The 24,722-nt window shown below is 42.4% G+C and overlaps 1 protein-coding gene across 2 annotated transcripts in view; it reads left to right on the top strand.

Moving 5' to 3' along the window:
- The window catches only part of SUSD6 (sushi domain containing 6), a 79,430-nt gene that overhangs the window by 13,252 nt on the left and 41,456 nt on the right, over positions 1 to 24,722 (top strand). Inside the window, exons 3-4 of one of the 2 annotated variants that reach the window (XM_058806622.1) lie at positions 19,454 to 19,641; positions 24,083 to 24,112. In XM_058806622.1, the coding sequence (XP_058662605.1) occupies positions 19,521 to 19,641; positions 24,083 to 24,112 (151 nt within the window). In that variant the 5' untranslated portion in view covers positions 19,454 to 19,520. The remainder of the gene's footprint in view (positions 1 to 19,453; positions 19,642 to 24,082; positions 24,113 to 24,722) is intronic. The other variant, XM_058806623.1, reaches the window with a different exon arrangement.

The raw sequence follows: 24,722 nt of genomic DNA, 5'->3' as shown, positions 1-24,722 counted from the left end.
TGCAGAAGGCTTTAGGTTCAGAAGCCTGCATTCACCTTTCAACTTTCCTAGGTTTCTACACCACACGAGTGCACTTTTTCTGCTGCACTTTGGTGTGAAATGTATCCTTTTATCGTAGGATCATCAGTAAATGATGAAGGCAAAACATGTTAGAAAATGACACTTTGTTCTACAAATTCATCATCAAAAGCTGGCTTTCATAAGCTTAAAAGATAAAACTGGTCCTAAGATGAGACTTCTAGACAACTTTCTCAGGAAGTACTTAGCAGTAAGTATAATTCTGATATGTCATCTCCTTTTGCCTCTGGCACTTTCTGGCTGTGGGGCTGTAAAGCCAGATACTTGCTGTCTGGGTCTCTTCTGTGCTGCATTGCTTTTTCCACCTACTGCTTGGGAGGAGGCTGAGGAAGCCTTTGCTGTGTCAGCAGTGGACTTGAGCCCCACACAAGAGCTGTTCACCAGGTATCTGGGACATTGCCTTTGTGTCTTCCTGAAAACAAATGCTGGATCTGCTGGAGACACTTATGGATTACTCTGCATATAAGAATGTTCATCTCTGGCTTCCTCCCTGAATATTCTTTTGTAGGCAGAGAGCAAATACAAGGTGAGATGTATGGGTCAGGGCAATAATATACTTGGATTCACACCTGAGTGTTTTAAAGAGGTGGTGAGGGGAGGCTGGGACATGTGATGTGAATGGATCTGGGAAGTAATGCTGGCACTAGTTAATCTGGCCTGTCATTTTTCATTTTATTTACTCCTGGCACTTGATTGTCAGACTAGACTTTTATACTGTGTTCTCTTTGTGGCTTAGACTGCTCAGCACTGCAATGAAGTCCTTCTAATCCTTTTTGCTATCTGTCTCTGGCAACAGAAACTCAATTGACAGACTGAATACTTGAATTCCAGAAAGCAAGTGTGGATTCAGGCTTGGGAAGAATGAAGAACCAGCAAATATGGCAAGATCTTGTTAGGAAGGAGGGACTCTTACAGAGGTGAATTAACTTGTGTGCTCTATCTTGGCAGCTGTTGAGGGCCTTTGATAGTGTCAGGGGTCTTAGCTACTTTCAGAGCTAAATGGTACCCACCAACAGGTGTTCAAATAGGAAAAGACCTTATTGATCTGGTTTGGGTTTTTTCATGAGACAATGAGAATGCATTAAGATTGTCCCTCTTGCCTTGTAAGTTTGCTGCATGGCAGATCCATGCGTGTGTAGCACTGCAGAAGTAGAAGCTTTCTCAGCTGGCAGGCAAGTGTTCTGCAAGATGTTAGAAACATTGCTGCCATGCTCCTGCCCTCACATTTGTTGAGGAAAGACATGTTTCTGGATGCTCTGACTGGAACCAGCTGTGTTGGTTGCAGTTCTGAGCAGTTCTTTCAGGAACTGAAGATGGCTTCACCATAGTGGTTGAGATGTACTGTGCTAACCATGCTTACTGCTGCCAAATGCTGCAGAGCTCCAGAGTGCTAACTGTAATCTGCTGGTGACAAAACTGGTCTTTCAGTGTTGCAGCTCTGACTTGGCTGTGGATAAACCAGACTTATGTTAGGACTAAGCAAAACTCCTACATAAACATTCTCATCCTCCTCTTTCTGGCATCTTGACATAGAAAGTGCCCTGAGTTTGACAGTCTGGGCCAGAATACTGACAGTACCAGTTCCTTGGAAGGCTATATCTGGACTGGGAATGCTGTGTCTGTAACAGGGAAAGGGGAACAGGCATTTTTCCTCTTAACTTGGAAGGAATGACCTATTACTTTTGCTTTTAAATATGAATGAACTCATTCTCCTTACCTCAAATATTGGCCATATGGTATTCCTGGTAAAAGCAGCAGATGTTCTTCTGCTGTGTTTTGCTTTGGTACACAATTTCTCTTTGTTTTCTTTCTGTCCTGTCTGCAGTGGGCTGTGATTTTGCTCATCTTGAGTGTATCAGGCTATTGCCCTGATTTTCTTAATGTTCATTTAGAGATAAGACAGGAGGTGCATGGAATGTTGCTTGGGTAGTGGATCTGATGTCTCTGTGTGTATAGGTGGTAAAAACCATGGTTCTCTATGCTCAGCTCAGTTACTTCTCCTTCTGTTTTACTCTTACTTATGACCTTTGCACTTTGGTCTTTAACATAAGAATGTATTCCAGCCCACCATGGCGTTTGGCAGACTGGATGCAGGAGTGTGATAAATGCACCCATAAAGTGTTCTCTGTGGTGTCTTCTGTTTGCGTGGGGTATGAAGTACTTGACACAGCACTCACTTGTGACCAGTGTGTTGATACTTTATCTCTTGCTTTAGTTCGGAAGGCCTGTGGCAGTGACATGGGGCGATTCCCCTTTGGGTCTCTAGAGGATAGATTCTGTCTTTCTGATGAAAGAAACAGAAGTGGGGAGGTGCTTACCTCAGGGCCCAAGGGGTTTGCCTCACATCATGCACTGAAGAAATGTGTAGTAAGAAACTGCCCTTCCTGTCTGTGTTCAGAAACCACTAGTCCTTCCTGGAAGACTTGTGTCTGGGTGCTCTTGGGCCTGTTGTTTTCTGTTTGGTGCTGTAAGTTACCTGTGATGGTTTGTGCACTCTGCTTAGCAGGTGAGGGCTTGTAGTTCTCACGTTCAGTGAGACAAGGTGGTCTTGTAGGAAGCTTTAACTGCAAAATACTGTCATTTGCAGGTGCTTCCAAACTTAGTGTGGCCCCTTAAGCACAGCCAGTCAACAGACTGAACTCTTTTAAGTATCTGCTTGTGAAGGAGACTGACACTGAGAGTGCTTTGTCTAAGGGGGAAGATTCTGTTTGATGATGGTGGGATTAATGGTGGAGTTGCTCAGTTATGATATGGCTCTAAAATTTTAATACTGCTCTTACTAGAAGACAAAACCACAAGACTGAAACCTCCTGATAAGTGTGTTTGGGAGCAGACTCATGTTCCCTAAGAATCCCACTGGGCCCAGTTACAAGGACGCAACAAAGCAGTGTTTTCATCTTTGTCCATAATCAAAAGAGGAACAGCTGCTCTGGGGGATAAAATGCAAGGAAAGGCTAGATAAATTTTAAGACATTGAGAAGAGACAGATTTTCTTTGTAATAATCTCATTTGTGTTTACAGAGTTACTACAGTCCTTGAGGTGCTGCCACAATGTACACAGTTTAAGCAAAAACAACAACAACAAAAAGGTTGTTTAAACTCTGATGGACAAGATCAGTGTTCAAAATGGCTGGAGGTGTTTTGTAGCAAATGTGTGCGTTTCTTTGTCCCACTGCTCTCAGTAATTTACCCTGCACCGCCATTGTAGCACCCCACGTTCCATGCTGCAGGAATGCTTTTGCCTAATATCAAGCTCTGAAAGATACTTTTAGTATCAGCTCATGATCTCAGCCAAGGAGGGGGTGTATGCTTTAGGCTTGTGTAGGTTCTGTCTCTTAAGGAGGCATGGCTAAACCGGGAACAGGTAAAAAAAGATTACAAAATAAAACCCCAACACCTCATTCCCATCTCTCCTCCATCTGTGCCCCCCAACAGCTCTCCCTACCACAAAACCTGCACACTGTCTGAAAGCTCATCTGGCATGGGAGAGTTTGCTGTTTTTCCCGGAGCGGGAGATTGCTTTGTTCCCCTTTGTGGTTGTTTAGGGAGGCCTTTTGCAGGTATGTCCAGGGTGGTGCTAGTCCCTTGCACGAAGGAGCACAGCCCCCACTGTCCATGTGCAGTTCCCCTGTGTGCTGAGCTCTGCAGTGCGGCCCTGCCCAGCCCTGCTCAGGGCTGCTGTGCCCGCACAAGCCTCCCTGCATCCCTGCTGCTGCTGCAGAGCACAGCACCTCCGCGAAATGCACAAAGTAACTGCCCTCAAAACCTTGCAAACTCACTCCTGTCGGCCCAAGGGCGATTTTTTTCCAATCATGGGAAGTCCTGGAGACATTGCTAATGAGTTCAACTGAGGAAATCACACGAGGAACTGTGGGAGAGGGAAGGCTCCTTCTTGCGTGCCAAGCGTGAGCTAGAATGTGTGCAGAGGGTAAGGAGGTGTGGTAAATATCTTAGGAAGGAATGAAAGAAATGAAACAGAGGTGAGGCAGTGTTAAGACTTGAAAATGAAGGAAAAGAGCTGGAAACTGGAGAGGGTAGCCATTGGCAAAGAAAGTATTAGTTTTTAGTCCTTTCATACATGTAATTTTATAAATCAATAAATATCAAGCTCATGTCAGTAACTGTAGCTACAAAAATATAAAGGGGGTTAAATATTTACAGACAAGAATTTGAGGGAAAACATGTTTCCAGGAAGTTTTGCTCTTTGATTCTTGCTACTGAGTCAAATTATTGGCATATTTGGGACAGAAATAGCTCACGTATCTGAGTGACCTTTCAATTTCCTTTTCAATCTTCTGAACTGTAGTGAGTAATGAACTATAGTGGACAAAGAAAGCATTAAGAACGGGCGTGGTGTAGATTTTAATGCATGTTTGCAGTAGAGCTCTGTATTTCTTTGGGTGTGATATAGCAAGAACCTGCTGTGAGAGTTAAGATCTCTGGGACCAGTGATCACACAGATATAGAGGTGGTTTTTCTCCACGTGATGGTAGCTTAGATATCCGTTTAGCAGTGGTTTTGTTTGTTTTTTTTTTGTTCAGTGTTTATACAGCACCTAGCACAGCATGGTCTGATTTGTAGGCTCCGATTTCTGCTTGTCTTTGACCTGCAACTGTTAATGAGGGCAGAAGTGCTTGTGTAGGACTTTTTTTGCCTAGTCACATACCTGTCTGAAAGCAAAAGTTTATCCTTTGGCATGTGCCCCAGGCTTCCTGTCTGCAGCTCTTCCTTTGCAGGGTCTTCTGCAGCGAGTCACAACAGCTTGCTGTTTTGTAGGGAAAAGGATGTTAAAGAGGATGTTAAAAAGCATGCTAAAGGGAAGGGATGGGAAATGACGTTTCAGCCGAGAGGCTTTCATTGTGTGAGGGGGAGGAGCATATGCAGCAGAGGGGGAAGCAGCATGAGATCAGTGGGCTTTTTATTGCACAGCATGAAAAGATCCCACAACTAAAATCTGATCTAACCTTTGCTTCCTCTGTGTCATACAAGAAATGTTTTCCATGTAAGGCAAGAAGAGCCTGCTGTAAGGAAGCATGTGGCTGTCATGTATTTCAGAAAATGTGTCTCAACATTCAGCTGTAGAAAAACAGACCAAAGAAACCTGTGGTAGCTGCAGCCTTTGTTGCCCACGTTTATGCTATTTAAAGACTAGTCTTCTTCAGCTTGATTCTGGTGAAATAGCAGGCTTGCCTAAAGTCTACTGACTACTTGTAGGGGAGGGAATTTAGCCAGGCATTGCTGGGGATAGGCCTGACATTTCTCAAGTCAGTTGAATTATTCAGCTGAAGGTAAGCCAACACCTTTCCAGCAGGTTTCTAGATCTCTGGTTTGACTCTTGGTAAACACCTATACAAGGCCACCTACACTTCAGGTGTGGTTTCGAAAAGAAGTGTTGATTATGTTAATCACCTCTCTGAAGTTCTTTAAGACTTTCATTCCTTATACCCTTCCCCCCCTCATACTTTTTCTTGACTTACAATAGTGGAGGGGAAAAAAATCTGTCTCAGAAATGGGGATTTAATAATTTTCTTGGCTAAAGAAGCCAAGGATCCCTTTTTACATCTTGAAATGAAGGTGTTTGCAGGCCTTGGATTAATATATAAAAAATCGTTTCAACTCTGAACTTCAGCTAATGTCAGGAACCAGACCTTGCCAGGACTGATGACATTAAGGCAGTAATGTGCATGCCCTCTTTTTCAATCTCCTCCTCAGCTTTATTTTTTAGTCTTCTGCAAAGTCAGAGTCTCACTATAGATTGACATCCTTCTTTTCACATTACTATCATTGGTCTTAACTCAGACCCTTTGCAATTTGGGTGAACACTTGTAGAAGGGAGCTGGGATCCCTCTGCATGCTCTCATCTCTTGACTGATTTGCAGGTGAGCTCTGTAGCCCGTTCTCAGGAATGTGTAGTGTGTGTTGAGCATTGCTGTGCTCCGTGATGACATGGCTCTCACAAGGCCAGTTCTTTCTTTTCTCCATTTCTTCATTCCCATCAGATCAGGAGTCCTTCCTGCAGTTAGGAAGTCAAGATTATTTCCCCAGAAAAAAAAGCGAGCAAAAATGTTGGGTCAGGCATCTTGGAACTATTGATGTTGCAGACTGTCACCTGCTCTTCATTTCTCCTTGCTGGTGGAAGTGCTTTCAGTGTTTGCAAGGAACAGTGTTCCCTTGATGATGATTGTGTTGAGGTTGTACCTGTAATTCTACAAGGCCTCACTCCTGAGGGCCTTTGCCTTTGGGGCAGAGTAATCTTTTATGTCATGACTTCTGAGAGTGAAACTTGCTGCTGGTCTAGTGACAAAACCCAACAGTTTTCCTGGGTCAGAAATAAAAATTTATTAGTAGGACTGCTTCCTCAAAGAACTTAAACTCCTGCCCAGTTTCACTTATTTTGTAGCAAATGTTGCCTAAATATAATTAGCTTTTTCAGATTTGATTTGTCTGCAAGGAGCTTGCAAAGGCTGTTGATGTAAATAAAGCATGGCTGTTCTTGGCAGAGATGATGAAGCTTAACCTTGGTCCCTTAGAAGTATGTTGTTGAGTTCTGTCCTTACCACCATGTGTTCCTACCTTTCAAAAGGGCTCACAGTAGCATTTCTCTGGGATTTCTTTTCATTTTCAAGGATGCTGTGAAGCAGCCTCTGCAGTGATTTCCAGCAGCTATACTCAAGTGCCTCTGAGGAGCAGGACTTGGAGGTGGAGGCTGTGGCAGTGTTGCTAGAGACCAGGGAAGGGTATGTGCGTGTTGGAGAAAAGGCTTCTGACAGCTATTGTGCTCTGTAGTATGCTATAAGAAGGGCGGTTTCCCCAAAATGAGCCTTGGAGTGTCCTGTGGAGCCTTAGTGGAGCTATTTATTTTCCACAATTCAGGCTTGTCTTTGTTCTCCCCCCACTTCCCTCTGCATGTGAAAGGATGATTCTGCTTCATGAGGGGAGCAGACCCTGATGTGCCCGAGACAAATGGAGATCCTTTGTTATCCAGAGCCAACTGTTCCTTATACCTGTTAAATGCAATGTTTGGCTTACTTAGAAAAGCAGCACTAGGTGAGTTAGAATGTGTATAAAACATGCAGAGACTAGTCTTTTCACAAAATGAAGCTTGCAAGTGGCTTTTTAAAAGATGCCAATGGACATCCAGATAGTTGCAAGTGACACACCACCAGCTCCTCTGGATATAGCTGCTGTGACATTAGTGCAATACAGTCTCTCTCTGAACCTTATAGGTGGAGCTACAGATGACATTTGATGTTTTGTTGTCTTTTTTTAACAGTTGTTACTCTGCATATACTGAAGAGAAGTGAGATTATTAAAATAAAACCACCAACCTTCCCCCCCGTTCTTGGTCAATTCCTGTGCAGGAACTCTGCATAATGTATTTTTTTCTTATGGATAAGAACAAGAAGCTCAGTTAACCTGTGCATTGGAGACTATTGCCAGTCTGATGTTGATGTTTAGACCTTTCTGTAAGACTCAAGATTTTTTATTTGTAAAGTGTGCCTCAATTTAAATGGTTGCTCTGTTTCTTTTAAACTGTTGCACCAGTGTCATTACGTCCTGTTACTTCCTCTTGTCTGTTCAAGAGATGCCAGAGAATTGTTGAGCAAGTGTCTGGTCCTGATGTCAAGCTGTTTCCTCTACATACGTGTAGCATTTGTAGAAACTAACACTTGTCTTTGCATGGGTTTTATTTAGAATGTTTGGCTTTAGAGGAAAAGGAAATTAGTAACACTGAAAGATGGTGTTAATGGATTTAACCAGTTGTTTTGCAGCAAATCCTTAAACTGCAGAGGCAAAAGGAAAACAGCTTTGGTTATGGCAACTGCTGACTCTCAAAGACTCAATCACATATCAGATTTACAAAATGGGGAAAAGAAATCCGGTCTTAAGAGTACAGTATAAAAAGGTGCATACCCTTTGAGAAACTCATTTCAAAATAGATTAAATGAAGATGAAAATCTTATGCTGTTGAAAGTAATTGTAAATCACCTTCTCACTCTTTGGTGGGTCTTGCATATTAATTTTGTTATGTTGTAAGCTATTGTAGCTGATCTCTTTGTGCTGCTGCTTGGAACACTGTGTTACAGGTAAAAACATGAAGAGCAGGACTTTTAAACAAGCTTGTTTTATACTAATTCTAATAACCTTTATTTAATCAATTCAGTCTGAGGGAACCTTGTTTCCAGAGACAGGAAATTGCTTGAGGATTACTGGCTGTGGCAGGACCTTCATATTTATTTGCAAAATGTCTGGAAAAAAATAATAATAGAATCAGTCTTCCTTTAAAGGCAGTTGAAACTGGAGTTGCTGAGCTTTTCCCATGAGGCTGGGTAGAGGTTACTGGTCACATTCACTGGAATGTTTTTTCTTGAGAAGTAGTTTCATAGCTTAAGTGTACTCATGGGGGGTACTTGAAGAAACCTCAAAACCCCAAGCAAAGCAGGGAGTGACATGCTTCCCAAGTGGATGTACTGTTCCCTTAGCTGCTGGTTGTTTGACATACTTATTCCTTACCTTCAGATAGCAGAGAGTTAAATATTCCTGCTCTAAAATGCACTTTTTAGAGGGAATGGGGAAACATCTTCAACTTTTCAGGTCTGTGTGTGCAAGAGGAGCAAGGCATGGAGGTGTCTGGGACAGCATGTGTGGTGTCTTTCACGTTCATGTGCGCAGCCTGTTGACATTTGAATACAAGTATGCTGGACAAGTAAAAAAAGAAGTAGAAATCCAGAAGACTCCATAATCTGTCTTCTTGCTTGTGTTTCATGGATGGTTGCCTGGTAGCTGCCCCTTCAGGTGTGGAGGACTGAGGCAGGAGGCAGGCAGCACCTGGGAGTGGTGTGCTTGGCTGAGGGAGAAGGGCAGGGAAGGAAGGGCTCAGGTCAGTAGCAGGATGCTTTACCTCTACGTTCTGTCCCCGGTGGAAAGGTGTTGCCTGTGGCTTTATCCAGTTTGTCTTTGCCCATTTTGAGTACTGGGAAGGAATATGATCTTTGGAAGGGTTCTCCCTAGAGTTTTGAGGTAGACTGGACAAAGCCTAGCTGTGCTTTTGGAGTCCTAGGTGGTCTAGCAAAACAGCCAAAGTGAGATGTAGAAGATGAAATAACCTGTATGCTGTGACTTCTGGGTGTATCTCCTGACCTAGCACGGGCATGTGTGTGATTCTTGCTTGTGTGCAGCACCGCTTTGCAGCCCTGCACAAAACTGTAACATTTACTGCTGAGCATTTTGCTGACTCTTGATGTTCTGCCTTGTGTAACTTTCCCCTCTCTTTTGGCTTTGATTTCATTTGCCTGCCTCTAACTCTGACAAGCCTGTGTTACCTTTGGCTGTTTTGGAGCACTCTCACCCAGCTTTTTCTGGCTTTTAATCTGCATGGAAACCATGATACTGGATCCATGATTTCGGGGAATGATTTTGATATAGAGTATCTTTATGTATAGTAAATTATTTTTTCCACACTTCAATGTGGATTGAAAATGGAGATGGTTTTAGGAGCAAGAGGCCTGTACAATTTCTTGGCCCAGCATAGTGGGCTGCTTGCTTAAGCCAGAGAGTGCTTTCAGACACTTCAGGCCTTGGCAGCAAATCTGAGGTGGGAGTGTTTCCCCAGCTGCTGCTTCCACTGGCCCCAGAGCTGACCTTGTGCAAGGGCCCAATTTCTGAGAAGTTCCCAAAAATTTAATTACTGTTGCAAAGGGGATGTTTAGCTGCGAGGTGGGTGTGGGAGCAGCAGCATGGGGGTGTCTGTTTACTCAGGAGCAAGGGTTATCCTTCAGCCCAGGTAGCCTGTAAATGGTGGAGGGACAGCCCCAGCTGGCTTTGCAAAGGGGAGGTGCTGATGTACAAGAGGTGGACTAGATTGCAGGTCACTAAAGGGTGAAGAACCATTCCTACAATATGAACGAGGTGCCGAGAGCTGCTAAATGAGTAGCTGCTCGCAGGCAGTGTTGCTTGGCTGCCTCAAGATCCTTTGCTTAACATTTTGTTTGAGTTTGATAACAGCTTGACAGAGGCCCCTCCCTGGGGAGTGGAGGAATGGGGATCCCTCTGGCACAGGGTGGTGCAGTAGACTGGTTGTGCTCCCTCTCCTGCTGCAAGTCAGAGCATCCTGTGTCCCACTTCTGGACTACCCTAGTTCCAGCTAACAGGGACTTATTTTTAAAAATATTTTTGCTCTACTAGCCATGCTTTGTAAAGTCTAAATGTCACCGAGACAGGTGAGGAAGAAGTTGAAGCTTTAAACTGACCTTCTATTGAGGTACAACAAACAGGTTTTATTTATGAAAAGTTTTATTCTGCAAACTCTTACTTCTCTACACTTCTTTCTGGCATGCTTCTCTCCCACCCCAATTTGATGGTGGAAATCTTTGACACAAAATCTAAATCTTTAACACGCCATCTTTGTATGATGGTTGTAGGTCTCAGATGATGGTTTGGTACTCTGCTGGTAAGGGATCTATCCCGAGGATTCTGCTTGGAACACTTGGCCTTATCATGGTGTGTGTATATATCCCCTTGTGACATGTAATAAGCCATTATCTTTCTTGGAGTGTCTGTCTGACTTGATTATTTAGCTTGTGCTGCTCAAATCAGAATGTAATTGCAACTGATCCCTTGTAAGAAAATCAAGTTAAGTGTAGCCTGTTGAAGGAAACTAATTAGAGGAAAAAAGGCTGTGAGGGTCTTCTGCATAGTGATGTGTCTTCTCTGTGAGTAATTCTGGTAATTCTGAGGATGACTTAAAAGAAAGCAAACTGTCTGGGCTCCTTTTCCCCCCCACCACCTCTTCTCTTGGTCCTACAGACTTTTGAAATTAGTTTATGTTAACTTGTCTGAAGTCTGAAATCTTCATGTAGGTTGTTGGGGTGGAGTCTGTGTGGGATGTGCCTGCTGCTAGTGAGGGTGCTGTGCTGGGGACCTGCCGGGAACAGGTCTGTGTGCAGGCACTGTGCTCATTGTGCTCTGAATTGCGAGGGGATGGAATGGGGATGCAAAGTTTTTTCTTGTTTCATTGTACACTGGCAAGAGTGATGTGGCACTGTGGAATAAAACCTGCCCAGTGCCACTGGGATGGATGCCTGCCACAGTGAGGGGTTTGTGGCAGTACAAGTGCATCTGTGCTGTTAGCACAGTACATCCTGAGAAGGAAAAGCAGTAACAAACATCTAGCAACTTTGCAGCTGCTAGAAAACAAAAGTAAAGAAAAATAGTGGGCTAATGGATGCAAAACCGAGCCATAGTGCTGAGGCCTTTTGAAGGCCTGCCTTATCAAGACTTATTGAAGTCATTCTCTTCTGTGTTAGAATCCCAAATGCAGTCTCAAGGCCAAAACCAGAATTTAATTTTTTTTTGGTTTGGTCAATAATCTATCTTGTTGGAAGATTTAATTTTTGGAGGACTTAAGGGACAGTATTGTGTTTTGGCGTTTTTGTGTGTGTGTGTTTATCTCTGGAAAGATCTATGTGCTGGTGGACACTGAAACATTAGGGATTTGTTAGCCTGGAATCTTCTGATACAACAACACATCTCTTCCTGAGAACCTCTTTATAAGGTGGAATACCAATAACAGGCACTGTACAATATTTGTTGCCATTCCTTGAAAGTGGATGATACTTCTGTATAGTGGATATTTTTATATCTGGGAAATACAATCATTTTAAACTTGAGTTGTGTCTCACAGCTGTGCTTTTAGGAATAAATGTAAGAGTTCCTTTATCTCCTAGTATAGTTCCTTCCTTAAATGTCAGACTGCTTCACTGAAGTTTATATTTAGAGGACTTTGATAGGAAAAAGACTTCCAAATGGATGTCCTCTCAAGTGGCTGTACAACCTGGTGGTATTGTAGCTGCATGTATAGCAGACTGATGCTTTTAGCCTCATTAGTTGAAATGAAAGCACAAGAAATGGTCAGGATAGGGAGAGGCATGTTCTAGTAGTGAGGGATTATAAAATAAGCCTTTACTGTACACAGGCTTTCATTCTCTGAAACAGATTGAGATAGCTGCATAAATGAGAATAACATCCTGGATATACAAGTGACCTTAGCAATCCAGTGCTTCTTTGTCAACCCTGTTAGTGAAAGTAACATTTCAAGCTTGGATGTGGTTACAAGAAGTTATGCCTTTGCATGGATTTACTTTATTCTCCTTCCCTGAAGCCATTCCAGTTTACTGTGAGTTTTCTTTTTTAGGACTTATTATTTTTGGAAGGCATTCTGGAACATTTTGTGCATATGGTCCTCTGTAAATGTGCTGTTGTACTGATTAAAGCTGAAAATATGAAACCTAGCTTTTCCGATGCAGTGCAGCAGGGGAAAAAATGCTAAAACAATGGTTTCTAAAGGGAATACTTTTCCAAATAAAGACATTTTCAAAAAACCCAAAAACAACAACAAAAAAATCACCCAAAACCAAAACCGAGACAGATTGTGAGATGTTTTCCACAACCCCCCAATCTCTAGTTCCTTTCATAGATAGCATAGATGTCAGTATGTTTAAAAAAATAATTATTTAAAGCAGATCCAGCACTTTTTAAAAAATAACTGTTTTCTTTTCATTCACTGTTGACATGATCCCACTGCTATAAGCATTTTTGTAATAGTGCAGGAATCTGCAGTACATTGGAGTTGTGTGCATTAACCTAACTCTTCCACTGCTCCTCTACAGCTCTGTTTTTCTTACTGGTTCCTGGAAGTTCACAGCCTGCCCATAACTAACTTTTTCCTTATTTGGAAGGACAATGGATTTTGATCTCTTATCTTCTTCTTCCCGAGTAAAGCAGAAAAATTTTCCAGAAAAATTTCCAGAAATTCTGTGACTGTAAAGAAAACCTCTTAAAATCTGGGGAGCTAATGATATTTAGGGCTTTCTCTCGGGCTTACCAAAGCAAGGAAACTTGGATTTATTTTTTTTAAATAATACAATTGGAATCTCCTGTGAATGTGTCAAGACATGTCATGACAACCACAGTACGGGGAAATGGGGGAGGATCGCACAATACTGAGACTGTTTCCAGTAGTTTGTTTCTGATTCTGTTTCTAAAAGCATGAGTGCTGTTTGTAAAAATGAAAACTGACCCGTGCTTTGCAGTTGTTAATCCACAGTGACTTGAGCGTTTCCATCATTCAATGGACAGTGAAAGGTACTGAATACCACCCCTTTTGCCCTTGGCAACCTTGCACGTCTTCTTTAGAAGCAAACACCTTGGAAAGTCTGTTCCTTCCTTGTTACCTACCTTTAAAAGGAGTGTTGGAGTTGAAGCTTGTTTGGTCCCCGCAGGAGTATGTTTGAAGCTGCTGTCCATTTCTTTGGGCTGCAGCAGGGAGGAAGCTGGTATACAAAGGCTTGCACCCAGCGTGGAAGGGAGCGGCTGGAGGAAGTGCTCCTTGCAGTCAGCCCACAGGAAAACAGTCTTGGCTAACCTCAGGATGGTTAGAGGAGCATCAATGAGATAAGGAGGCAAACAAGGGAGGGGTACAAAAGCATGACCTAGGTGCCAAAAGGACTTTAGCCTGTGACAGGAAGGGTAGAGAGGAGGAAGCTGGGCAGTAGGCTGTGGAAATTGGTGAATCTTGCAGGTTTATTCACTTGAGGTAGGAATATTGGTGTGACTTTATCAGTTGTAAGGTACTAATTATCCAGTAGTGAAAAATCCAGTTCCCTGGCTTAAAGCTTGGGTGTGCCTTAGTGAGTCTGTGGAGAATTAGGTACATGCCATTTATCAGAGATGAAAATGGAATTTCAGAGTTTACCCTGTCCAGCAGGCTTCTTTCTATGCAAACTCCAGTGCTCTCTCTTGAAAATGGAAGTTGTGCATCACCAATTGTTGGTTTAGTTTGTTGGGATTTTTTTTTAATTTAACATTTTAAAATTTAAAAGAAATGTTCTAGAAACCTTTGTGGGAGAGAGCAGGTAAAAGCTAAATCAAAACAATTCTATGAAAGAAAAGCCAAATTTGAAGGTCATAGGCCAAACCCTCGGCACAGTTGGGGAATGAGGAAGGAAATCCAACTATTCAGATTTCACTTCAGCAGTGGGGTTGTTTGCAGTAGGGTGTGTACTGATTCCAATGTCCAGAATAAGCAGCTTGGTTCTTCTTTATAGCAGGGAATATGTGCAGTTTGCCTGTCTGCTTTATGCTGTGACTGTGCTATGCAGAAACCTGCCTTTTTATAATTCAAATATGAAGGTGTAAAATGAAGCTACCAAACACATCATCTGGTTACTGGACAGGAGGAGTGTTACATGTTGTTTGGCTTTTCATATTTCCTCCTTTCCTCTTCTACCTTTTCCAATTATCCTGAATAATTGAAAGTTGGCTGTGCTGAAAGTCAGATTATTAAGAATTTTCTGAACTGCCTGCAGGTAACTTCAAAGGCTTTGTTTTTGCCTTTGTCCTTAACTTAAACTGAATAGTGTAATTGAATTGTGATGCTGTTCCTAAATTTTAAAAACACAATTCTGTTTTTAAAAGCTTTCAACTAAACTGTTTTAACCACCAAAAGTAAGTGGAATGAAGGATTTCTTTCCTCTGCTGTCACTTGGACTTGATTTTTCTGTTTTTTTTTTAAATTTAGCAACCAAGAAGATGACTTTTTTTGCTTTAAAGCCTGACTGCTCTTTGAAAGCAGGCAAAATAAGGATACAACAAAACCAGCAACTAAGGGTGAAGGTTAAATCCTCTAAACCACACTGCTTACATTAGACTCCACTTGCAGCATGACCATGAGGCAAGAACAACACTTGTACTTAGCTTTTCAAAAGCTGTGCTCTGCACACCCATCACTCATGCCACTGCTAAGATCTTTGCTGTGTGCATTCAAGAGTTAGCAAACAATGTCTGAGTATTATTCTGTGAGGGGGAAATCATGTGGATAAAATAGAGATTTCTTACGTGCATGAGGGTAGCTAATTTTCTTTTGCTGAATTTCAAGCATGGTATTTAAAAGCAAGCCAGTGGCATTCCAAACATTCTGAACACTTCCCTAAATAAACTTTGAAGAATTCTGGTTGAAGACCTGTTTTCCAACAACAGTGACACAGGACATAACTGTGCTAGGCATTTTGAGCAACTAGAGAGCTTCAGACTGTCCAGTCTCTGGTTGTCCAAAGCATGTCCTGAGCATATGACCTTCCAAAGAATGCTTTTTCTGTGTGGACCTAGGAGTCCTTCTGTGACAAAATAAGACAATTAAGTCGTAATCCTGTGAAAATTTACACATGCTTACAAAGGGATCTTGGATCAAGGGATGTGAGTTGGCAGCTTCTGAAGGTCTGGAAGATAAATGAGAAAAGTCCCCAGAGAGCTTATCTTAAAGAGAGCTCCTGCCATATGTAAGTGTGTCATCTTTGGAAAGGGCTGCTGGTGGTGTAAGAGCAAGCAGGGGGTCTGGCCTGCATGGTTTCAGTGGGAGTTGATGTCTGCTTGAGGACGTCATGTAGAAGCAAACCTGTTCCCTGTGCAGTCAGGGCTGGCCATGCTACCAGGGGGACTCTTGGTGAAGCGTTGCTGGGAAGCTGGCTTGATGCCAAGACTTGAAGAAAGAGCTGGAGATGTCCCTAAGCTGGGACCAATGGGTACTTCTTCACTTGTTCATAGTATTCCCTAGGAGGGTGTGTGACTATTGACTTTGTAGATATAGAGGATGGCTTATTGTCTTATCCATATTTAGCAGGTGTTTTTCAAGGTTCATATTATAAAGAAAGCAAAAAATCCTCCATCTTTATTGACTGATATACTTTCAACAGAGAAAAATCTCCTCCACTCCTTACTGTGTTTATGGGCACTGCTGGCTGTACTGAATATTATCTTTGTAAACATCTTTGTTTAAACTTAATCCTTACATAACCCTTCAGCCTAGGCTGTGGCATGTGAAATGGGTCTGAAATGTCCTTGCTCTTCATACTTGTGCCACTGTCAGCTTCTGCCTTACTGTTCTTAGTATCCATTAAAGAAACCAGCCTGTTCCTTAGTGCTTTGTGTACACTTTGATTCTCCCAAGCCCCTGAATTGTTAAGCTATGCCCCTGGGAGTATGTCTGACAAATGTGTGTGATCTATACTGCACTCCAGCTAACTTCAGGCAGTGGAAGCCTGAGGAGTTCTTATAAAAGCTGCTTTTCCCTGAGCTGTAGGTATGAGGGGTGTGCTAAAACAACAGTCAATTTTCAGAGAATTGAATGTCTGTCTAAATAGCCTTAAAATCAGCTTTCCTCTGGGAAAAAGGGATAGTTTCTTATCTAGTCAGAACCTCTCTCTTCTAATTTTGTCAGGGAACAGTCAAGGCTGGGAACGAGTTTTGTAACTTGACTGAAGCCCAAAGGCAGGATCCTCACAAGCAGTACCTGTACCCCATGTCTCTTAGCAATCCTGAGGGGTTTGTCTGTGCTGGCACCCACTGGATGGGCTGGCTACCCTTGTGTCTCCTTCAATTCCACACCAAACTAGATCAGCTTAGTGGGATGTTTCTGTAGCAGCATCAATTTACAGCATTCCTGGAGTGGTAGCCCCGGCCTGCAATAGACAGGATATGTGGTAACCTGGGATTCAAGTGACTTGGTAGCTAAAGAGAGGTGTGGAAACCATGTCTGATTTTAAAAGAAAGGAGAGAAACAGTGCTGTGCTTTGTAGCAATCTGTTAGTGAATCAAGAATAAGCAATAAATTATTCCCTTGGAAGATATTCTTGTTTTAGATATTTCTAACTTGTTTGCTGTTCAGAGACCAGAGCTGCACTGCTGATTTCTAGGTGCATTCTTTGGGGGAGGAAAATGCCTCTGGGGAAAGGTAGCACACCTCAGGTGGCTCAGCAAATTTTGTGATAATTGCATGCCCTCTTCCTACCTCTCCTGGCTGCTACCATGTCACCTGACATGCATTGTTCCAAGGGCAGGGAGGGCCACCTTTTAAAAATACTGGGGCAGTACTTTCAAAAGTTCTTATACTAATGAGGCTTCATTGAATTGGAATAGAGAGAACAGAGCTTTCTTGGTCTAATCAGAAGGGCATTTGTTGAAGATGGTGCACTGTTTTTTCAGACCTGTAATTCTGTGTAGAGCAGTGACTCTTGGAGGAGAGCAGCCATCTGTTGGCCTGGAGGATAGAGTGGCCTCTTCTGACTAAATATGAACTTAGATGCCATGCAGGAGGTCTGACTTGAGAGGACAGGGCAGATAAACAGATTACCTGGCTTGGCTTTCTTCACATGGAGTATTTTTTTTTTTTTCATTCCATGGTCTAATTGATGCTGAAGGTATTCTAGCAGGTAAGTAGAGTATCCTTATTCCATTCTGCATGGTGGAGATTTGCTGAACAAGCATTGGCTCCTTATTCATGGACTGAGGGAGCTGGGCTTGTTTAGCCTGGAGAAAAGGAGACTCAGGGGTGACCTCATCACTCTCTACAACTTCCTGAAGGGTGGCTGTGGTGAGCTGGGGGTCGGTCTCTTTCTCCGGGCAACAACAGACAGAACAAGAGGACACAGTCTCAAGCTGCGTCAAGGGAGATGCAAGTTAGAATTAAGAAGGAAGTATTTTACAGAAAGAGTGATCAGATACTGGAATCATCTACCCAGTGAGGTGGTGGAGTCATCATCCCTCGAAGAGTTCAAAAAAAGACTGGATGTGGCACTTGCTGCCGTGATCTAGTTGAATTGTTAGAACATGGGTTGGACTTGATGATCTTATAGGTCTCTTCCAGCCTTGAATTTCTGTGATTCTGTGAATACATGAGAAATCTATAGGCTGTGCTACAGACATAGTGATATAGATTCACTCCTCTCCCCCCCCTCCAAATGAAGCAGGAAACAAAAGGGGTAGGCACAGAGTTTATTGTAGCAGCAGCTCCAATACGCATTACACTTTGTCATCTTGAAATGACATTTCAAGGCAGGGTGTATGCAGACAAAGAATTTTTCTTTGAGAGAGATCCAAAAAGAAAGATCCAAATTTAAAGATACCCCTTTTGTGAAGTATAAGCATAGTAGTGATGTAGAACTAAGGGAAAACCCCTCTTTTCACTTGCCTATCAGGTTTGTTAACAAATCTACATATTCCCTTCCATAATGCATTTCATGTTTTGCCTGAGTAATTGGAAATGAGTTGAGGCTGAGTCGTGTGTTTCTCTAGTCTGTGCTGGTGTATTGCTTTAATCTTGGAAGTACTCAAGGGTCTGAAGGTTCTACCTTCCCCAGTAGTAGGAGTGATAACCCAGATGTCCTGTTTGTCCTCACAACGTACAAAAGAGTACAATACCTGCCTCTGCACTTCTCAGATCTCTTTGAGATTATCCAGCAGTTTTGAATTTCCTTGGGAAACCTGGCCAAATAAAAAATCTAATCTTCCTTCAGTCTGCATATTCATTTAACTGAAGAAGCTGTGGCTGAATGGGGTTTTCCTCAGAATTAAAAGTATTCTTGTTATCAGATGTAAAAAACACTAGTTTTGGCGAATTTGTTTTCACCTGAGAGCTTCAGATATGTATTGAATAGCAGGATACAAGTATTGAAGTGTGTTTCCATGTGGGTGTTTTTTTGTTGTTTTATTTCGTTGGTTGATTTGTTTTTCCAGGGTGTTTTTTGGTTGGTTGATCATTTGTTGGTGTGTTTACCATTAGAGGCCTTGCAGGTTAAAACTACAATACGCTGGTGAAATGTGTTCTGCTGGGTCTTCATTAAAAGTAAGGGCTCAGTTTGTGCTTTCTCTGTTTCCCAGCTGTGCTTTTGTGTGTTTGTGTACAAGGCTGTTTTTGCTGTGACAGTGCCTCAGAGGCTGTGGGTGAATCCCTCAGTCCTCAGGTATGAGCAGTGTCACATCCTGCAGTTTTAATTGCTGTGCTCTGTCCTGTCACATCATTATACCTGAGGCTTGCAAGTTGTTTTACATTCCTCCTCACAAGTACGTGTTTGCCTGCTGGCTGCCTGTCAGCATTGCTGTGCCTCTCCAGGTGGCTGCAGGAGCATTTGATTGATTTATCATACAGTCTGCTCTGTCTCAGAGACCCTCTGAAAAGTGGTGGGAGTGGAGAAAGACTGGCTCTCTTCAAGAATTTTTGAAACAAATCCTCCAGATGCTGTCCTCTGGGGCTGGCTTGAAAAGAAAAGCTAAAATTAATTGTTAGCTAGGCAGTCTTCACATTTGAAACATCAGTGAGTGAAAAGTTATGGTCTTTCTCTAATACAGCTCCTTTTAGTCTTTCCTGTGTAGAAGATTGCTTTTTCTGCTCCTGTGACCTTGAGAACTGTGAATACTTAGTAAGATTCCTAAGTGCTAGAGCATGAAAAAGGTTTCTCTTTATTTCTAACTTTCCCTTCTCCCTCTCCAGATGTTGTAGGTGTTTGGCTCAACATTTTTTCTTGCTTTGTCTGTTTTTTTTTAGACCAAGGTGCTCCTGATCAACCAGATCTTTCAGAAATTTTTTGAAAAGAAACCTTGGTGGGTGAAAGATGTGCCATGGAATGGTAGCATCAAAGAGCAACACAGGATCATCGCTTGCTTTGACTGGCCATGGGTTATTTCGTCTGCTAGTTATCTTTGGTTCCTTTATCTTGGAAGCACAGTCCACAGGTAAGTGAAACCTTTATGTATGCTGCAGGGAGGGGGAGGTATATCAGTTTGGAAGTGGCTGGTGAAAACTGGTGATGGTTGATGTATTTGTACACATCTTTCAGTACTCACAGGGAAAATTCCATCACTACTTGCTGAGCAGAGCAGGAAGTGTCTGAACTGAATGAGTCTTGCATATTAGTAAATAAATGCTTGTTCTTCATCCTGTACTTTTGATTCCCATGGGTTTATTCCCCTCCATTCTCATCTCTTCACTGCAGCTGGGGACACTTGGGGCATCTCAAGAGCATAGACTGCGGTTTTGTTGAGTGAGATTCTCGTGTAAGCAGTGTTATCTGTGTGCCTTGAAGCAACTGCTCATGTGGAGGGATGGAAGCAGAGATTGGGTCCAGCTCTTTTGCACAGCTGTTGAATCTGTTCAATGTATGCTGTCTTCTGACCCCTTAACACTGCTACCTCTGCCCCTCTATTGGATCCTCTTTTCAGCTTAAGTTTTCCGTCTCCCCTCATCTTTTGATGTTTCTCAGATGGATGAGTGTTGTGAATAGTGTATGTAAAAAGCAGTGGAATGGGATGATATGAAAAATGTCAGCAGAGATGGGAGATCTGCCTCTTAGAAATAAGTGGAGGAAGGAAATGTACTGGATACTCAGAAGGTAGTATATGATGTGAAGTATGTGCTGGGTTACCCAGGATACCCTGAAATATGTCTTCTTTTCAGACCAGCCACGATCTAGTTTTTGTCTGTAGAGAGATGTCTGGTCATAGGAGGCATAAGATGGAAGGAGGAACCTTGTTTGCTTTTGCAAGAGATTTGAAGGAGTTAATCCCAAAAATACAAATTTGACTTGAGCAGCTGTTGTAATATAAAGCATCAGCTTGCCTATGTAAAGAAAACCTCAGTTCTTGACATAACTCTAAAAAGTTCTATTTATTTGACATATCATGGCACCTGAGAATGTCATGTGACCAACATTCCTCAGCATCAGTGTGGTACAGCAGAATAAACATTAGCTGCCAGATGCTGTCAAAGTTGAGGTGATCATGTGTGGAAAAGTTGGCTGGTGCTGAAAACTTCTGGAGGAGGAGTTGATTTCCTTTTACTATTCCTGGCTCTTTGAGTTGGAAGGGAGAGACTACTGAAATCAGATATCTCGGGATTATATGTCTTCCTGACCTGATTTTGGCCTTGTAGGTAACGAGGGGGTGGGGAAGACACCCCTTAAGAGCATGATAAATTGTCATTAATAGTTACTGACAGTGGGAAAGGGACAAGATATTTTTGGATCTGGGGTATCTGTGTTTTTTTGTCTAGGCTTGCTGTTGTTGCTGATAGTGTCACTGCCTCATTTCAGATGTAGGCCTGTCAGATATGCCATCTGAAACCCCCATTCAGCACTGCAGCACCTTCAGCTGAGACTGCAATAAGTATGCAAATGCCTTGTGCTGCACAGACTGCTGGATGGGGAAAAGCTGCCACAATACTGGCAATCCTTTTTAATATAATTTTTGAGACATCCAATCACATTACAAAAGCACTAGCTAGGCATGCCAGAAGACCCAAGAGTGATTCTGCATTGTGTTTCCCTTTCTGTGTTATTTTTGCTTCAGGATCTGAAACCAGCTGTGGTGAACTGATCAAGGCAGATCATCAGCTAAACAGGATTACAGTGGTTAGGCAGGAACCATTTCCTGCAGGGGAAGTGAGAAAACAGGGGAGCCAGGATCATAGCAGAGGGCAAGACATGCAGGGGAAGAAATCCTGGGGAAGGGCTTGCTGAGGAGCGCTTCCATGTAGTTTTTCTGAGACGGGGATGCAGCAGCCCTAAAGGCAGTTGCTGGGAGGGATGGGGGTGCTCAGTGATGCGTCATGGGCCGAGGGAGCTGCACCTGCAGCAGCATGCCAGCCATGAGTAACATTAATGAGCAAGTCAGCCGAGGAGCAGAGAGCCAGATGGAGAAACAAAGAGTACTGGCGAGGCGCTTGGAAAATCAGCTTTCCCTCCCCTTGGTGCCCCAACCCCCTTGCCATCCTCACTTCATTACTTTGCAGAGCAAAGTCATTCAGAGCAAGCAGAGCAAAACGATGTTAACGTGGAGCAGGAGACTGTATTAAATCTCGTGGTGGTAATGCTTATCTTGAATGTGGAGCCAGTGTGACAAGCTCAAAATTGCTATAAAAGCTGAAGAATGTTCTCATAAAAAGACAAGCATGGAGACAATGCTTGGCTCAGCCCTGAGTAAGAAAGCAGAGCTTGTGATTCGTATGTATAAAACCATCTGAGGTATATTGTATTGCAGTCATTTTGCTGCTTAGAAATTCTGTTGCTTAAGTTCCAGGAAGCTTAGAGACATATTCATGATCTGGGCAGGAAGATGTTCTCTTTGCCATGTGGCTAATGCAGAGAGCAGACTCATTTTCAGTCAGAAAGCATCTGCTTTGTCCTCTGGTAATAAATGGGTTTTATTTATGCATAGATTTTTAAGAAAAATCCTCTGCACTTTGTCTCAAGCAGTCTATCCAAATATCCTCAAGTGCCATGAGATGAATATAAGTTGCTTAGTCACTAAACATACTGCAGAATTTGGGGAAACTGTTCCCTTTTCACAGGAAGATATGCATGTATATGAAAATAACCACTGCACGTATTTTAACACAAAACAAATGCAGCGTTTGGTAATAGGCAAGCAGTGAAGCTGTGTCAGAAGAGGAGGATTTATGGAAACTTGAGTGCTGCTCAGGAATATTTTTTGAGCTTTATCACTGTTGCAGTGTTTTTCCTTGTCTGGCAAGTTCTCCAAGATTAGCTGTGGGAAATAGTGAAGGAATGAGCAAGCAAGGAGACTTGGAAAGCTCCTCAGTAATATTGAGTCTTAGTTCTTCATCTTTTCTGTTGCTTTAAGGGTTCAACTGGAATGTAGCTCATAGCCAGGATGCTTAGTAGATAGAGATGGGCAGTTTTTTAAGCATTGGAGAAGAGCAGTGAGTGACAACCTTTTAATCTGCATTTCCACAGATAATGCTTCCCTATTTTTTCTTTGTTGCTGTGACTTTTGTAATTTTACCCCGTCTCCCTCCTATCTCTGTCCCTCAAGGCCTTGTATTTATATCTCATTCACAGTGGTCCTCCTGCCTGGCCAGGCTATTTCTGGAAGAATGACAGTGGATCAGATTAAGTTGTTCATTAAATTTTAACATGTAGTCTGTAAAATACTCTGAAAGCTTCCTATGATTTATGTTCCAAATGTGTAATATCTCTTGGATTCATGACTGGCTCTGTCAGAAACCTATCAAAACAGGTTGGGCCTTTCATTATTGATAATAGCATCACCTGATCCTGGGAAATGCAAGTAAATGTGTTGGTAAAAGTATTAAACATTCTGAATTAAGCAAATATCAATACCCTTAAAGGAGAGAGTGTAAATATTAACCTTTAAAAATTAATAGTAATGCAGACTCAGTGAATCGAAGTCCGTTTAGATTTAGACACAGTCTGATTTTTGTTGACTGCACGTGCAAAATGCTATAAAGTTAGCACTTTAATTTTTAGGATTGCCATTAAAGTGATAAATTGAGCTTGAATAAACTGAAACAACTTCATTCCTGTGTGTTGTCTGTGACAGAAATGCAGCCAATCTGCTGCTTGCTGTTCTCAGGTTGTTTCAGTGCCAAGGTTATTCTGCACAGAAGCTCTTGGACACCGCTGCTATTTGTTTGCATTGCACAGAGCAGCTTGTTAGAGCACTCTCTGCTCATTGAGCAGATCCAGACTTGTTCCTATTCTCTGGGAATCTCTATGAAGCAGAGCTTTCCTTTGTCTCTGATTGTGCAGCTGAAAGGGAGGCATTTATACAGCTAGGGATGAGTTCAATGGCCCTGAAAACAAGGACACTGTAGTGCTGGATGGCCAGACAGAAATGTGGGAAGTGTCATGCATGAGCAGATGATCTTCATTCTAACCTGTATGCTTCATGGAAGTGTGGGTTTGGAGGAATTGCAGTGTCAGCCCAAAGCAGGGTGGCTTTCTTCTTTCTCTCTTCTTCGGAGAGAAGGGGGAGCATTTTCAGGATCAACTCCTCTTTCCAGTCCCTTTGTAGAGCTTAATAAGAGCAGAGTGGTATGGAGGAGCATGGTGAGGAGCTGCAGAATAATGGCCAGGCTGCAGAGATGGCTAGGAAGCAGATGCAGGTAGGTTCAGAATTAGACTATTCATATGATGATAATAATATTCACACTGCTACACACACTGACCCAGGCAGTGTTACTTAAGTAAATGCCTTGAAGGGAGTAATAAGGATCTCAAGAAGCCACATAACTTCTTAAATTTTAACGAGTTCTAGTGGCTGAAGAATTAATTAAGCTTTGTGATGTTTAGCCAACTGCTGGCTTAAACCATGATAGCATAATAATAATGCTGAACTCTCCTTTTGTCTGTCTTAGGTTGGCTAAGCAAATCCAAAGGACCTGCATGTGAGTAAACTTACATTTACTGCTGTACTATGAGAAATGAGTGTGATATTTTACTGGTTAATATAAGTGTCTGTGAGCTAGGATTCCCATTATACTTTTTGTCGTGTTGCATAGGCTTGAGATTCATCTCTATGTCCCATTTTCATTTTTGACCCTTGGATTTGGGAATGACAGCTGCCCTCGGTTTAAGAGATGGAGATCAGCTTCCCATCTTTCACTGTGCTTGGAAGGGATCCTTGTGCTTTCTACAGCATTTCACTTCAAATGACTCAAGAAAACAAATCAGAATAAATGTTTCATTAAATGCAGAGACATGCTGCTTGTGAGGGTTTTGAGAGGCTGACAGAGTATTGAGAGGACAGGGAGGACAGGCTGAGGTAAAAAAAATATTTCATTTCCTTTAATCAAGAAAAGTGAACATCTCAGCATGATTCTTGATATATTCCATTGGATACTCCTGCTTTTCGTTTCATGTGCTCAGAAAAAGTCAAAAGTCATTCCAGTGGCCATGTTATGGATGCATGCAACTTTGGAAGCAGTTGGGAAGCCTATTTGATTTCCTTATCTCTTCTAAATATATAAAATAAAATTTTCTGTATGTTTTTGTTAA

The sequence above is a fragment of the Ammospiza caudacuta genome, chromosome 6 (genome assembly GCF_027887145.1).
Source record: "Ammospiza caudacuta isolate bAmmCau1 chromosome 6, bAmmCau1.pri, whole genome shotgun sequence".
NCBI lineage: Eukaryota > Metazoa > Chordata > Aves > Passeriformes > Passerellidae > Ammospiza > Ammospiza caudacuta.
This window is presented reverse-complemented; position numbering and strand designations above follow the sequence as displayed.